This window comes from Empidonax traillii, unplaced genomic scaffold (genome assembly GCF_003031625.1).
Source record: "Empidonax traillii isolate 1590-97213 ecotype Southwest subspecies unplaced genomic scaffold, ASM303162v1 scaffold388:size1278207, whole genome shotgun sequence".
NCBI classification, from domain to species: domain Eukaryota; kingdom Metazoa; phylum Chordata; class Aves; order Passeriformes; family Tyrannidae; genus Empidonax; species Empidonax traillii.
The window spans coordinates 714,994-731,659 of record NW_020955581.1 but is presented as its reverse complement, the minus strand read 5'-3'; the positions used below and the strand labels follow the sequence as shown (position 1 = coordinate 731,659).

Genomic DNA, 16,666 nt, shown 5'->3' with positions numbered 1-16,666 from the left:
CAGTGTGCCACGTTCATGGCATTTCTTGTAGCCTCCCCAAAAATGTCATATCCTTCAGCTTTGTAGTAGGATGCAAAGCTTTTGCAGGAGGTAGCTGGTTTAGTCAGTTTTCTGATTCCCCAGGCACAGCACCACTGTCACCTCTGGCAGAGTGTGAGATATCTTCTGAGAAACAATGCAAAATATTAATTTAATCTTACTAGGCATCAATCAGCACTTCTTGCCATGCCAAAATAGGGTATAAGTTACAGTTTGCCGAACAACTGCACTCAGGTGTGTTTTCTGCCAGGAGCTGGAATTCATAACGAGCAACAGTAGGATTGGGGTTGCACTGTCAGTGTCAAGGTTACTAGAGAAGCAGTATGCACAACTGCATGTGCATTTTCATGTAAATCTGGAAAAGGTAAATAATAGGCAACAGCCCATGTCCATGCATTGTAGTTATTTTTAACATTTGTTCTATGTTAAACAGATTCAAACAGTGCTGTGTCTTTGATGTCTTTTAAACTCAAAAGTTGTCAGTGTCTTTTTCAATTTTGAAGTCTCTCATCTTGTAGATAACTGTAATTTCAGTAATTGTTATTAGAATGTGTGCTATGATTTCTGTTTGTAATGGTATCTGCTTGCTTCATCAATAACATTTCACAGTGATTTCTTGAAATTCAATGGATCAGGGTCTGTTTTAATGTGTTTTAGTTTCTGGATGCATTAGAGTAGTTGTCTAAGTGTCTGAATTAGTAACCTTGTCTTAATGGGGAGAGAAAGCTGGGTTTAATGGCTGAGAGAATGAGGAAGATTCTCTTGAAAAGAGTGATTTGTAAGACATTAAACAGCCATTTTTTCTGTTCTTTGGCAGCCTGTATATCTTCTTCGACTACTTAAACATTCTAGCAACTCTCTGCTTCTAACTTAATACTAAAACTATTTACTTTAAATAGGGTGACTTCAAGGTCAAATAATAAATTCAAGTAATAAATTCAAGCTTCCTCTCAAATTGTCATATGTGCATTTAGTCTCATTCTCCACTAATTTGTTTTCTGGAAGGCCAGAAATAAATAGGACAAACCATGGACTGAACACGGTTTCAGTTTGAAATGTATTGTCATGTATTTTTATCCTTTCTGAAAATATTCATTCTGCTCTGCTTTGTGTTTCTCCTCAGATGACCCTCAGAGAAGGCCTCAGCAAACATCCTACTTACATAATGCAAGAGCACTTAGGAACTATCCCATTACTACCTTATGACATTCACTGACTAGTGGAGAAAATGCCACTATATAAGAATTTTTAACACAAAGAACATGTTAATGTAGAAAGAGCATGTAGCTAATGAATGCACACCTGAGACATAGTTAAGGCACTGTAGGTAGGCTATAATTTCCTGAGTTTTCAGTGATATTTTCTTTATTCTCAGCATTGAGTGGCGGCAAATAAATACGTGAACACTATAGAGTATAGCAATAGAATCATCACACTCAGTGCAAAGAGTCTTTAAGGAATGAGAGTATAAGAATGATTTATAATGGAGTCCTTGAGAGTATCCTGCTTTACTACTCAGCTGTGCACTAATGATAGATCAATAGACCTTATTTCATTACACAGAATATCAGTGTAAAATGCAATTAGTAAATTACTAAGGCTATACCAGCTTTGCTTGTGTACATCTACCCATTCTGAGCATACCAATCAAGAAGAAATGTGCCACTAGTCTAGAACAGGATTAGGATGCCAGTGTTTCAAAGATAGAACCGTGGGTTAACCTTACGCATGTTGAGTAAATCAACTGAAGTTGATGGAACTGATCACAGTGTGTTAATTACAAGTGCAAGTCCTGTGTGCCTGAGCCCTTGGCATACCAATATCTGAGGAAGCACAAGAACAATGCACAGTGCTTCTCTTAAGACCTATGAGAAATTTTCCATTCCTGAATATTCAGTAAAATATTTTTAGACAACATGGTGAAAAAGAAGAATGATTGCTAGCTGTGGTTAGAACTGGCATGTTTCCTGAAGCAGTAGCTATACATTAGTCTTGGCAAGACCATGGCCTCTCACAGCAATTACAGACTATTATTATTTTAATTGTGTGTGCCATGTGTGCTCACTGGCCTTGCTCACAAAAAGAAAATAGTGATCCTTTTGCTGACTACATACTTTGGATTCATTTTTCTTGTCTCTTTTATTTCACTAGCTCCTAATGTGGCTCCTTCTGATGTTGGAGGAGGGGGTGGAAGCAATCGAGAGCTGACAATAACATGGATGGTACGTATTGCACTTGTGGAACAGCACAAAATAAACTTCCTTGTATCCAATCTCACTCCTCCTGAAACCCATGGATGGTTTGTCACTGTGTCTTGCAAGAGCGGAATTTGTACACAATATATAGGTTTTCAGACTTTCCTCATAAAAAATGCATAAAAAGGAATGAAGAAGACAATACATTATCTGTTTATGTGTTGACATATTTAAAACATTCTAAAACAATGAGATTGAAACAGATACTGACTATGATGTGACTGCATTTGAAAATTCTGTATATTGTATTTTTCTTCAAGGCTTTTCTTAAGTTACAATGTGAATAGCATGCAGAATTGCTTTCTACAGTGAAAAGTATATCTTAATTATGACTTTAATGGGCTGTGCACAGATTAAGAGTCTTTATTTTAAAACAAGAAAATATATAACCATTCTGTGAACTAGCTTGTCATAAATATTAACTGAAGTTTTACAGAAATTCTTGTAAATTGACATTTTATAAGCTTCATTTAAGCTTCATAACACAACTGGTAAAACAAAGCAATATTGCCTCATACCACAATGTAACCGTTCATTGATACCCACATTCTGACAACGTTCTTTTCCTCCAAGCCATTAATTTTTCTTGAATGTCTGTGTATTAAACAAAAGAAAGAATGGATAAGGGAAAAAGGTAACGTTATAATCTCAAAAATAGTGGAATAAATTTTTTTTAACAATTACAGTGTTAATAAAAAAGCTTTTCAGTAACCAAAGTATTTTGAAAATTGCATCTCTCTCATACAGGGTATGTATTCAGTTCATGATTTCTTTTTTAAAAAAAAGTCTATTATATATGCCTATATATAAATACTGTCTTTATTCTGATATTGAAGCAATTTTTTTACAATTAACCTATACTGTGTGGAAAAAACCAACCAACCAACCAACCAACAACAAAGGAGAAGGGAAAAGCAACACCAAGAAAAGAGTAAAGCAAAACCCAGCAGAAGAAAGTATAAGGATTTATAAGCAAAGTTGTTGTGCAGGGAAAAGTAGCATGTAAGAGAAAACTGAAGTCTTCTGCAGTATATTTGGGAAAGCTAAGGAGTAGAAATAAAATTTATAAAAAAGCCTATCAGATTCATGTCAGAGCTTTTGTCAGGAAAAAAAAGAGTTACAGCAGCATTACATCTAACAAAGAAAGATGTTTAAATTTATGCTTGAAAAAATTACCAAGTTTATTTTACTGTTAACCTCTCCTTTCACTGTCATAAGGCACATAAGGCACATTACACCATTTGTGTCTTTTGGGGAACAATTTGTTTCATGTGAAGCAACCTATTTACCTCTATGAAGAGGGCTTTTTCATGTAGAAAATAATGTAAAGATGTCATAATTCCAATGGCAACTTTGTTATTGTTGCATAGGGATCTCCTTATAAATGTACAAATTTTAATCTATATGCATGTGGATTATTTTTATATCATATCTCTATGGTCATATCTCTTGTTGGTCATATCTCTTTGCAAAAGTTCTCAAAAATGACACAGAAACAGGCAGCCATATGTTTGAGCTCACTGATTTGTTCTTTCCTGGTTTTTTGGGTGGATTTTGGTTTGGTTTGTTGTTTGGTGTGGTTTTTTGGTTTGGTTTGGTTTGGTTTGTTTGTTTGTTTGTTTGCTCTGTTTTTGTTTGGCTTTCTTTACTGGGTTTTTATTTAATTCTGTTTAAAATATTTAATCAGTCTTACTAAGTATTTTAGCAGTGGAAAAAAGCTTTTTAAGTTTCCAAAAAAATAAAGATCCACAGTTCTGTTAAAATATATTGAGAAGGTTATTTCTTAGTTCCACTAACAATAGGCAAAGAAGGAGACGTGTCCTAATGGGCTTGATTCTGTTTCTGTTTATTTTTGAAGAGCAGAAGAACACATGCAATGGGGAGTGGCAAAAGACCTAAATTGTTTTATTATTTCTTCATGAGTACTGTCTTATCAAAACTTCAACAAAGTACAGAGCTACTTCTTTCATTGCATGTAGAGACCAATATCATGGCATTTTCAATATAGTGGAAACTTGGCTGTGACTAAACTAAAAAAAGAAAATTATAAACAGAAGAATAGTAACTAACACAAGGCAGTATTTCCTGTGCACCCAAGTAGATTTATATTCTCATTTTTTCTCTTAAATAATCTTATGCTTTTTACATCTGTTCCAAGTAGCTCATTTAGTCAGACAAAGTAAGCATGGCTTCAAGTTTTTTTTTTTTTTCCAGGAATCCTCCATACTATGTCTGGCAAGTGTTTTTGAACAGAGGCTTTAGATTTACAGAGTCTTTCTGACAGACTGACAGATATGACTATCTGTAAGGCTAAGATAAAGATATGTATTGATTCTCACAAATCTGCTGACATTTGCATATGCTACTCTAAATAGTCCTTAATTAAGAAGAGAAGAACAAAATGCATGGCAGGTTCACATGTTGCTGCCAACCCCCTTTCAGCTTTTGCTGTGATTCATAAGCCCAGGTTGAATGAGACAGCCAGAGATGCAATCAAAGCTGTTCTAAGTCTTGTTTTGAAAGAAGAACTGAGGAGAGCTAGCATGCCCATTCTTCCTCATTTTTCCCATTTGTCATTCCCTCTTCCATTTCGTTTTTTGAAGTTTTAGTGGATACTACAAACTATTCAGCTACTTATACCTACTTATTATATGCAGCCGTTGGAGGACAAGTAATTAAGACCTTCCAGAATATAAGTTTTAAGTGCCAGTCCTGGGTTTCTAAAGTTTGCTCTGGCTGAAAGTCATTCTGAGACTAGGGCCTCATCCATGCTGCTTACTTTGGCATATGAGAAGGAATGCTATGTTATTTTAAGCAGCTAGATACAGTGATAGATTCAGAAGATGAGCTACACCAGAGTTTCACAAGTCATTGCTCAGAATATCTCCACACATAGGCTGAAGTCCTGCAGTAGTGGGCAAACACTTAAGGAGAATAATTACTCTCTGTGTCACTGCTCCAGGACCTTTGCCTCAAGATAAACTATTTATTCTCTAGGAGGTTTCCATTAGAGAAAAAGGTGATGCAGGAAGTTTATTTTCCAAGGGTGCTCCCGGTCATCCTCCAGATAGAACACAGGAGTGACATGATTTTGGCCATTTGGGTGTGGTGTCTAATACTTATGGTAAAGACTCCATGGACTGAGGAGGGATCACTGAAGGTAGAGCTTTGGTAAATGAAGTAAAACTTATTATAGCAGATTGCCTTCCATAATTTTATATTTTCCAATATTCCTAGGAATAGGAAATCAGCTAAAGTTTTAAGAAATAGTTTGAATAGGTACCTTTAATGCTCATGCTGAAAGTGGGAGTCATTTCACTGATAGATTTACCAGTTAGAAGCTATGTAGAAAGTCTAATTCAGGAAATGGATCCCCTCCATCATCAGTGAAAAGTGATAGGATGAGTCATTCTTTAAATATGTCCATCTTTCTTCATCGGCTGTGCCAGTAGCCTAGGTGATGAACTTTAGATAAAATAGTTTCAGCCAGCCACATAAATTTTCCTCTTTCTCTTTTTGGAAATATCAATCTCCATACATACACATGGACCCACATACTGGCTTGCCATGTCTGTGTTGCATATCCACTGTCCCTTTTTTGCTAGCTACAGCTGTTTTATTACACAATGATTCTTGGTTTCTTTCTGTGGGACATAACATGATGTGTGTTGCACTGAGTTCAGATGAGGAACAAGGTCTTCAAATGTTTTAGTAGGTAATATGCTAATACTGCAGGTCTGTTTTTGAAGGTGATGGGGGAAGGACACAGAAGGAAACCAGGGCAAAGTGGAAGTTTAGTTCAGTGTTCTTACAATTGTATTGATACTTTCTGCATTATTTATATTTTGTTCTAGACCTCTTTGTTTGGCTGGCAACAAAAATTAATGGTTTATCTTTTACCTTTTCAGCCTTTGTCGAGAGAATACCACTATGGCAATAACTTTGGTTATATAGTGGCTTTCAAGCCATTTGGTGATAAAGAATGGAGAAGAGTTACAGTTACTAATCCTGAAATTGGCCGGTATGTCCACAAGGATGAATCAATGCCACCTTCAACTCAGTATCAAGTAAAAGTGAAAGCTTTTAACAACAAGGGGGATGGACCATTCAGTCTCACTGCAGTAATTTATTCAGCACAAGATGGTGAGTAAAGGTTCCAAATAAGTTTTACACTGAGAGTCCAGATCAGCACTACCAGCATCAGGAGAGAGAACCCGGTCCTTGACAGTGATTTATATAGCAGCAGAGATACTGATTTGCATAGCAGCATACATCTTCAGCAGGAAGAGTGTATGTTTTTGCTCACACAAAACACTTTCCATTGTTCTGCATAGCCAGTTTCAGGCTGCTTTATATGGTATGCACATCACTTGGTTGCAATTGCTGTCAATGGGCAAGTCAGAATGTCGGAGGCATTCAAAATTCTTCACACAGCCATTAGAAGATTTAAGAATTTAGAAAAAGGAATTCTGATCTTCATATTGGTCGCCTAAAACATTTACATCTTTATCCAGCAATGTCTCTGGGATCTTGATACATGTATTTGACATATGTGTAATTTTCATCTTCTTAAAAGACCACACTAAAACCTGTTATTCTAGTAGATCAGTATCAGAATTTAGCCCAAAATTATGAAGGAATGATAGCTCAGTTGTACCTAGTTAAATTTCCAGTGTGTTTAGGGTCTAATATAAGTTATCTCTGTCCCATTCTTTATTCTGGTTTGCATGTTAGAGCTATCAAGTGAATAATTTAATGGAAACCTCTTTGACATTCCAATAAAATATTTTTCTTAATTATTACTGGAATTATTTCACATACTGTGATCTTTAGAAATGAAGTTTAAGTGACTTTACAAACTTAGCAGAAGAAAGTGCTAGAGGAAAGTTTACCTTAAATCAGAAGAAATATAAACAACATCCTTAATTGCAACATCATCACTCAAGTCTGTTCTAAAACAATAGAGTATTAATTTCTGCCAGAAACCCAAAGAATTACTTGTATTTTTCTTTCCATAGAGCAAAATCCCCTTCACAAAGTCAACAGATGTAGACCAAAGAACCAACAGGAGGGATGATAACAGGGCCACACTCTAACACGTCTGATTCTGCTTTTTATTCTGCATACTTTTTGGAAGATTTATGTCCATGATTCCCATTAGCACTAATGGGAACTTTGGATGCAAATCGGCCACACACAAAGAAAAGATAAAATAGTGCTTTCATTTCTTATGATTAATTCAGGGTTCAGGCTAGCAATGCTTAGCTATCTGACAAGGCTAATACTAATCTTCTTTCTCTTAAAAGTGTACCTTAGGAAATCTTCAGCAGTTGCCTCAGCAACACAAAGGTTTTTGCATTGTATAAATGTGTTAGTATGTGACTTTGGTGTAAAAAAAGGAATATCTGCCAAATAACACTTCAATATCCATCCTTTCTCAGAGACTTGCCTATCGACACCTGACTGATATGCTCCCATGTGTTTGTTAGGATTATACTAACCATGTCAGAGATGACAAGTGTTTGTATAACTCTCTAAGTTCAAGGACATAGTAGAGTCTGGTAGCTCCAAAAGACAGAGGAAAAGCAACTGTGCAGTAGTGCCAGCTTCCAGATAAAGAGGTCAGTTGAGTGGCTGCTGATGTTCTAACATAGACTTTTGCAAAGTCCAGACACCTGATAAAAAAATTTACACTTAAATGATGCCAGATGCAGACAGCAAAAGGAGTAGAAGCTCAGCGAGCCTACTTCTTTGATTTCAAGCACAAAAGTCCAAACCTTACCAGTAGTGCTCACAGCTCCTGTGTGGAGCTGTGACCCTTACTACTGCCCATATCAAATCCAGGAACTGCAGGACAGGTAAGAAAGAATTTTTCCCATGGATGTAACAGAAGTTACTCCAAAGAGTATTCTGCAGAGTTTTCTCCTGACATCAGGAACAAAATCACCTCCATACCTCGTAGTGTGCTAACTGGCTGCCAGCCTGAACTTCGTATAGTTATGCTTAGGAGATAACTGTGTGATGACCACTATGTTTTCAGTGAAGAGAACATATTGTGAAGCCCAAGTGATTCCCTTCTTTTATTCGTGGAATTGCTGAATTAGAAGGCTGTATAAAAGCAACTGATGTCATCTTTCTGGCTCAGGAGACACTGCAAAATATTTATAGAACATAAATGCCGAATAGAGATTTAAATAATTTGGAGCTCATAAACAAGCATAAGCAGGTGAAATGTTGTCTAAACATGATATTATTATTGTGTCAGCAAAATCCCTGGGTTTGAAGCTTTTCAATATGAAATATTTTGGGAAATTCTGTAATTGATACAATGGGGAGGAGTCTGACAGTGATTTGGGAATACATTAGATGATCTCAACTATTCCACTTGTACTTCTGTACCTCCAAATCAGCAAGTGATATTATTATTGTTAGACAACACAGCTTCTCAAACGTGTTAGGGAGATCTTAAAGCAATATGGTCATACAATATTCCATACAGATATTTATAAATATACATACATACATACATATAGTGACAGTTTTTCCACTAAGTTGTGTATTTTATAATAGATCTATGTCTGTCTAGTTGTAACTGTTGGCAGCATTATTAACTTGAGTGACTGGGTAATTTCTGTGTTCCCATGTGTTCTCAGCCAAGTTCCATGTCTGACAACTACTAGTCATACCTGCCATTGCTAGTAGTGAGTAATGATTGCTAGTAATGAGTGCACAGGCCTCTTGCTTATCTAGATTCCTGTCATTGTGAAAACAATTTTGCAATAATGTATAATTTTTTAATTAGACATTTGCATTATTAACAGCCATTGAAAGACAATTACGAAAGGTAACTTTGCATATAAGATTATTTAGTTACCTGGGATACTTTTCATGAGAAATGTAACTGATTTTTTTCTTAACAGTGGCTGTTTTGATGCATAGTTGACTGGATGCCCAGTTGGAAGATTAACTATATAAAAGCTTTCCTCATTAGGGCTGCCATGTCCATCTGTTGCAACTTGTTTCGAAAGATTAGTGACAGAGAACTGTTCTTAGCTTGGAAAGCTCTCTTTCTTATGCATTGCTAAGTTTATGCCTTTTTTAATTCCTTATCTCACTTAAAATGCAATCAAGCAGTGAAACAACAGCTTCTTATAATGAAAACAGAACTTAATAATCTAGGCCCTGAATAACAGTGTATCTCGTTATAATGGTCTGTGCTGTGCATTAGCTACTGTCCAGAACTAAAACCAAAATCTGTTGTGTGATGTACACCTGATAGAAGGGTGCTTTGGATCATATCACACTTATGTTCAAGTGTCTGTGTTCCACTGGACAGCCCTATATCTGATATCTGTGCTCATAAAAAGTTTGCATCATCGTGACTAAGTGATATACATGAGTGTTTGTGTGTAACTAACTTAAAAAAAATCTGATGTATGTCATCTGGGAGCTGCTTTCCCATTTAGTAAAAGATCACTGGATATTTCATTCTATTTACAAAAGCCTTTTTTCTGTTCACACTAATTTCATCATGGAATCTGTTGAAGCATAAAAATTCATAATCTGAGCCAAGCAACAGGATCATTGCTTTGTTTTTATAGAGTCATTTTCCATACAGATCATCACTGGATTTGAAGTTTACTTAAGTAAAACCAGATTAAAGAGTAACACTTGGCTCACTGATACCAAGAAAATAATATAAAATGCTGAAGTGAGAAGAGCCCCTGTAAGGAAGTATAACAGTATCATAGGATCAGATAGGATATTTAACATATGTTTCATCTTCCAGCTCCAACTGAAATACCTACAGAAGTGAGTGTAAAAGTTTTATCATCTTCTGAAATGTCTGTTTCTTGGCACCATGTTTCTGATAAATCTGTGGAAGGATATCAGGTGAGTTTAGAGGTGACACTTTATATCTTCTTATTAATTTCATTTTTGTAGTTAAATCCAAGAATAATTCCTACTCTAGCATTCTGTCTCTTAGGGCTCACTTTTCTTTAGTTGGTGCTTTCTGTGCAGATTTTGCATTCTGAGAAGCAGATTGGTTTTGGTGTTATGTACTTCATTACTAAAACATATTAAGAAATGTGTGTTCTCAGTGTTCAACTGGCATAGAGTATCATTATTTCATAAAAGAATCTTGTCTATGTTATGTACTTGAATGCCTGTCTCAACTTCTCAAAACATATTGAAATTAAATTCTAGTGTCATTGTCAACACATACGTAAAATTGAAAATAAATGATGGCCCACTTAAATTATCAGCAGTTATTAATATATTTCACCCACAAACCCTATAGTAAGTGGGACTACATGACAAGTGCCCAGAATCCAGTATAACATAGACACTGCTATTGTGCAAGACAATAATGTTTTCTTCATTGTTTCTATTCTCCACATGAGAAAGGGCTTCAGGGCATTTTCATCTGGTCCATCTGAGTGGTACTACTGGTAAAAACTGTTCTTGTCCTTCTACAGAGATGACAACAGCAGGGTGGGTGCAACCAGAAATGGCCACGTAGTACTGCAGCAGGAAAGTCTTAACATCGTCCATACTTGGATGCTTACGTTGGCTGCACTCCAGAATAGGGGTTTGGGTCTTAGTTTTGTTCATGACTTGCTTTGTGATTCAAGTTGTCAGCTACTTAATATCTTCTGTGTTCCAAAATGAGCTCATGTAAACAAGGAGTAACCTCATTTTTATTGCTGAAATTATGAAAAAGTCTTCTTTAGGTTAGTAATACTTGGTTTTATATTTCGTGATCTCTGTTTCTGTCTCCATGAGATTTACGTAATACTTTTGGAATACTTAACAAGACTATAGTGAAGACCTCTAGGAACCAGCATAGTGTCCCATGAAAAGCTTGATTTTATACAGTGCAGACATTAGTTTTAAAACGTACAAACAGAGGACACTGAGGTTTGATATTAAGATAATATCATTGTTAACTCCTGCTTTCTAAAGTAGCCCCCTGTTTTGGTGTTTCATTAGAGTTGTGCCTTTAGAATAGGATAGACAAATTGATGGTCATAGCTGAGAGCTGGATGCAGTGCCCAGATGCGTGAGCTCAGCCGAGACAGCCCCGTAGCAGCTTTGCACTCCTGAGCTGAACAGTCTGCACAGAAACTGGGCTTGAAGCCTGCACACCCAGAATAACCAGAACATGCATTAGGCAGGCATACACTGGTGGACCTGTGAGAATCTGGAGAGAGCTGGAAGAGTTGGGATTATAGTTGTGATAGACCATGACAGTGGGTGTTGAGAGTTGTATTAGGGACTGGGGTAGAAAGGCAGGAGGGTTAAGGATAAATGGGGAAAGAAATGGTGGGACAACATGCTCATAGGCAACCCACATTTGGCCTTTTTTTTTTTCAATTTTACCTTATTTTACATAAACCCACATGAGTTACTCACAGGGGATGTCACGGAAAAAGGGAGGGGAGATGATTCAGTGAGAAAGACCAGAATGCATGTTGATTGGGGAAAAAAAAGAAAAAACGTCAGACAAAAAATGTAGAAGATTTGATGGCTGAAAAGAGAATAACTTGTAAAGAAAAGTGCTCAGTAAGGTGTTAATTCAGCGATCTTCTCCTGAGCAATCGCCAGTCTCATTCTAGTAAGAGGGGAAAGCAGCAAAATGCAAGCCTGTGCTTCTCCACTGAAAATGAAAAGAAATTCTTATGTTCTCCCATCAGTCCTGATGACATGGCAAAAATAGAGAGGGCTCTTCTGGAAGGTCAAGGCCACCAATAGCTTTTGTGATGTTCACAGAATATGCTGAGTTGGAAGGGACCCACAAGAATCATGAAGTCCAACTCCTGGCCCTGCACAGGACAATCTCCAAGAGCCAGACGGTGTGCCCTCTGTGTGAAGAACCTCTTCCTGTATCCAACCTAAACCTCCCCTGACACAAATTCAGGCCATTCCCTTTGGGTCCTGTCACTGGTCACCACAGAGAACAGATCAGTAACTGCCCCTCCACTTCCCCTCACAAGAAGTTGTGAACTGCAGTGAGGTCTCTCCTCTTCTCCAGGCTGAATAGACCAAGTGATCTCAGCTGTTCCTCATATGGCTTCCCCTTAAGGCCCTTAACTACCTTCACTGCCCTCCTTTGGACACTCTGTAATAGCACTGAAATACAAGCTGTGGTGGAAGGAGCACTCAAACTGCATTTATAAAATTCCAGTGACTTTCTCTCCATGCTCTGTGTATATTGACATCAATAAGTATTACAATAGTTATTTTTTTTTTAATTACTGTTCAGGTTAACAAAAAACACCATTCTCCAGAACATCTCAGTTTTCTTTTGGTCTTTATTATCACCTGAAGATTGCATAATTGACTTTTTGAATACTTGAGTTTAAGAGGTGGGAGTACCCTGAGCAAAGTACCTCAAGGTATTTCACCTGTGGCACAACACTTCTCACACCAGGGAGAGTCAGATTTTCTTGACACTAATGCATACTGTCAGGATGACTGCCCTCATGGTGATGAGTGTGAGCTGATACATTTTGCCATTACAGAGGAGTATCTTCAGCTCACACTTAAAAAAGAGATAAAGTATGAAAACTATCTCCATCCATATAGAGATTTTAAGATTTATGACTTCTTACAATAGCCTGCTAAAAGCCACAGCTCTTCAGTGCATGCAGTACCAGAGACACTATCCATATTTCCTGCTGCTTCTATGCAATAGATATAGGCTAATTCTATTAAAAAAAATTATCACCAGTCACCACCATGGTCTCTTGTTTGACTGAAATATGCTATTAGCATTCTTTCTTAATATGAGTAAAGTATATTTTTATGTCATTCCTATATAAAATTTTCATGAGTATGTGAGCTGTCTTTTCATGATGCAGAAGCAGCTTCTGATGTATTTCAGTATATTAAAGGAGGAGTAGAGGAGAGGACCATGAAAAGCAGTTTTTTCCCTGATTTCAGCACAGAGGGCTGCACCAATTCCTGATGGCTAAGGCATTCCTTCATAAAGATCACTCTTGGCATATTTCCCACAAAACCTTAGAGCTTGGGTGAAATACCCTTCTGTGTCCTCTGGAGACTGATGGCCTAACAAAATAAATGCAGAGCTCCAGGAAAAAGCAGACTGTCTGGGGCTACTATCTAAGCTCTTTAAGAAAAAGGGAGAGGGCCTACTCATTCAAGTGTGGAAATGTGACTTGTTGAAGCAATGAGGCATTTAATTCTAGATATCACTTCCCCAGAGGCAAGAGAGTGAAAGAAAATTCCAAATTATTTCAAGACAATTTGAAATTATTAAATATAAACTAAGAAATGTAGGAATAGTATAAAGAAGGCAGTACTTTTTCTTAGCTCTCAAGGAAGTAATCTTCATTTTTTTTCTTTTCCAAGAGTAGTTACAGTGTTCCAAATATGTAAATATGACTATGTATTAAATATGACTGTGTATTAAAGAACCTTCTGTGTGTGCATGACACACAGCTGACACACTATAGGAGTAAAGTCTAAAACATTGCAGCCAAGAACAATAGTATTAGGGATTTAAATTTAATTTAATTTTTACATTATATTACTTCTGCCTGAAATGTAATATGCTCTCAGTGAAGCAATTTACATTTTCATTCATTGTTCTCGCTTGTCTTGTTTGATGCTGTGTGTTACTTGTATATTACACCCTTATAGCATCACTGTAATGCAAAAGAGCATTAGGATTGTAAAAAGCTTTGCAAGTCAGAGGAATTTGAAGGCTTCCAACGTATACCACATGACTAATAAAAGTTTCACATGAAGTGTATTTTCCATCTTTAGGTAAAGCAGATACTTAATTAATATAATAGATCATACTAAAAGCTAGTTAATTAGTCTTCAGTGGACACTTAATATCAACAACAAAGCTGCCATTGGTCCTGTCATGGTTAATAAACTTTTGACCACCTAGAACTTTACAGACACCCCTTTGCTGAAGGCTAGAAACTTGTTTGAACTTGGAGACAGAGATAGACATGATGTCCTATAACTCCTGATGTACTCACCCCCTTAAACTTGAGCCAGCCATTTATAGTTTACAAGTTATGGTGTACAGCTGGTTACATTCAATAACAGCAGCTTATCCACAACAGTTTTTTGGCTATATAAAAGAAATTATGATTTGAAGATCATGACCAGACCTTCAGCTGAAATGACTGTCACAGTTTCAGATCTGTGCCAGTTTGAAACCATTCATCAAGCTGGAGAAGCCTGCAGGATGGATTTGGTGCACAGTCCTCACTCATTTGGGGCAAAGGCTGTTGACTCAGAAAAATAGCCACCTTGATAAGTGGGAATTTCATGAGTGTGAGTGCCTAAATTATAGTAAACTGATGTTTAGGATGCTAGTGGATTAAAATTCCAAAGCGGTACGTAGGACATACATTTATAGAACTAAAAATTACCTCTTTGTACCTGAAAGTCAGGTACGCATGCTGAATTCAAAAAGCAAAGCCAGTTTGGTCTGCAGATACAACGTGATTCTCTCTGCACCATGAAAGAGTGACAAAAGCCATGAAGATGTTGTCACATTTATAATAGTCAGAGTATGAGTAACTTGTAACACTGGTAGGAAAGACTGAGGCAACAAATTACAACGAGACAAACTACAAGAAGTATTTAGATGAGAGTAATCTCAGAGTAGTGATACTGGATGTTCTCATTTTCAAAGACATTTGAAGCAGGTGAAGAGAAATCCCCTAATAAATCACCTACTGCCTCTCTCCTCATTCAGACACAGCATGTGTTCTGAGGTAAAATAAAGAAATATTTTTATTAAATATTGTAATTTAAATGTGAACAGGGGAAAATAATGCCTCACCAAACAAGGATTATACCCATAACTTGTAATGAGGAGAACTGTGATACTAACATCTTGACAAACTATCAGCTCTTCTAAGCTGTTCCTTAAAGGAAGGTTCCAAGGGCAACTAATGTCAGCAAAATGAAAGATTAAAGCATATGCTATTTAAAGAGAAAAATGACAGGATACCTAATGTCACCAGTAAAATCTTACAAAGCAACATTTTTCCTAGAGCCTGAATTTGCCGACAACATTAACTTACTTCTGAAAAATTTTAAAAGTCTGTCATGCAGCATACCCAAAAGCCTTTATGAAGATAGGTAGAAGCTGAGCCTAAATGCTTAGTTAAAACACTCAAAAGCAAAATGTAATGGGCATGGCTTTCCACTCTTTCAGGTTGGTGCAGTAATTTAGTCACATGTAAATGGTTATAAATCAGACAAAACCCAGAGACTGACACTGTTTCTCTCTCATTTGCATCTCACAAGGCCATGCAGAATAAGACTCTGTGTATGTGATGGACTGGCATCACTCCATAGGAATTGCTCTATTTTTAAATGGTGCTTTGCAGTGCATAATGAATTAAAATGGGATGGAACAAGTTTCTGGGGAGAAAAAAAAAACCTTACAGAACTTCTATGTACTCTTAACTGGCTTTGGATTTTAAGATGTTGCAAGTTTAAGCATTTTCAGGTTCTTTTTCACTCACTTTGACAAATGTCGAATTGTACTATGAAGTCTAATTGAATTTAGCCAAAGAACTTTAGAAAATATTAAAGTACATGTATCCAAACCTACACATACAGCTAGCATGACTGAATACTTTGCATTCCCTAGACAGAAGTATAAGAGGTCTGAATTTCTAAGACATTCTAAACAACATTCTCTGAAAACATTTGCAGAGTTTAGTCTCTCCTAGTGTAGGAAAACAATATTAAAGTCCAGAGTAAAATGCACAAACAAAAGAGCAAGAAGAAAGTAGTCTTGTTCTCTGAAGGCGTTATCCATCTCCCAGACTTTTGGTGACTTAGCTAAGAACAAGTTTGACCACTATGAAAAAAGTTTTCATAATAAAATCTGCATTTGTTTCTATTTCTTTATGCGTATACACAACTCAGTTAAAACTGCAGCCTATAGAAGGAATTCCTTGCTATTGCTGTTAAATTTCTTTTAGCTTGCTTATTACCCAGAGTATGTAGTATAGAAATACATACATTTTTATAAAATGTCTTTATGACTGAATATGTTAAATTTAATCCTTTAATTTGCCTGCTTACAGATTCGCTACTGGGCTGCTCATGATAAAGAAGCAGCTGCACAGCGGGTACAAGTGAGCAATCAAGAATATTCAACCAAACTGGAAAACCTGAAGCCTAACACCCGCTACCATGTAGATGTTTCTGCCTTCAATAGTGCAGGCTATGGACCCCCCAGCAGCACCATCGACGTCGTTACCAGGAAAGCACGTAAGTAAATGGAACATTAGGTTAGGTGCAATCATGTTCGTCATGTTTTCAAACATGGCTTGTTATTCATATATTGAATGTTCTCCCTACAC

General features: G+C 36.7%; 1 protein-coding gene across 1 annotated transcript in view; it reads left to right on the top strand.

Annotated features, from left to right (window-relative positions):
- LOC114062227 (contactin-1) overlaps positions 1-16,666 on the top strand; it is a 154,776-nt gene that overhangs the window by 134,689 nt on the left and 3,421 nt on the right. The window contains exons 17-20 of the mRNA XM_027893446.1: positions 2,191-2,261; positions 6,203-6,437; positions 10,084-10,187; positions 16,388-16,464. Of these exons, the coding sequence (XP_027749247.1) occupies positions 2,191-2,261; positions 6,203-6,437; positions 10,084-10,187; positions 16,388-16,464 (487 nt within the window). The remainder of the gene's footprint in view (positions 1-2,190; positions 2,262-6,202; positions 6,438-10,083; positions 10,188-16,387; positions 16,465-16,666) is intronic.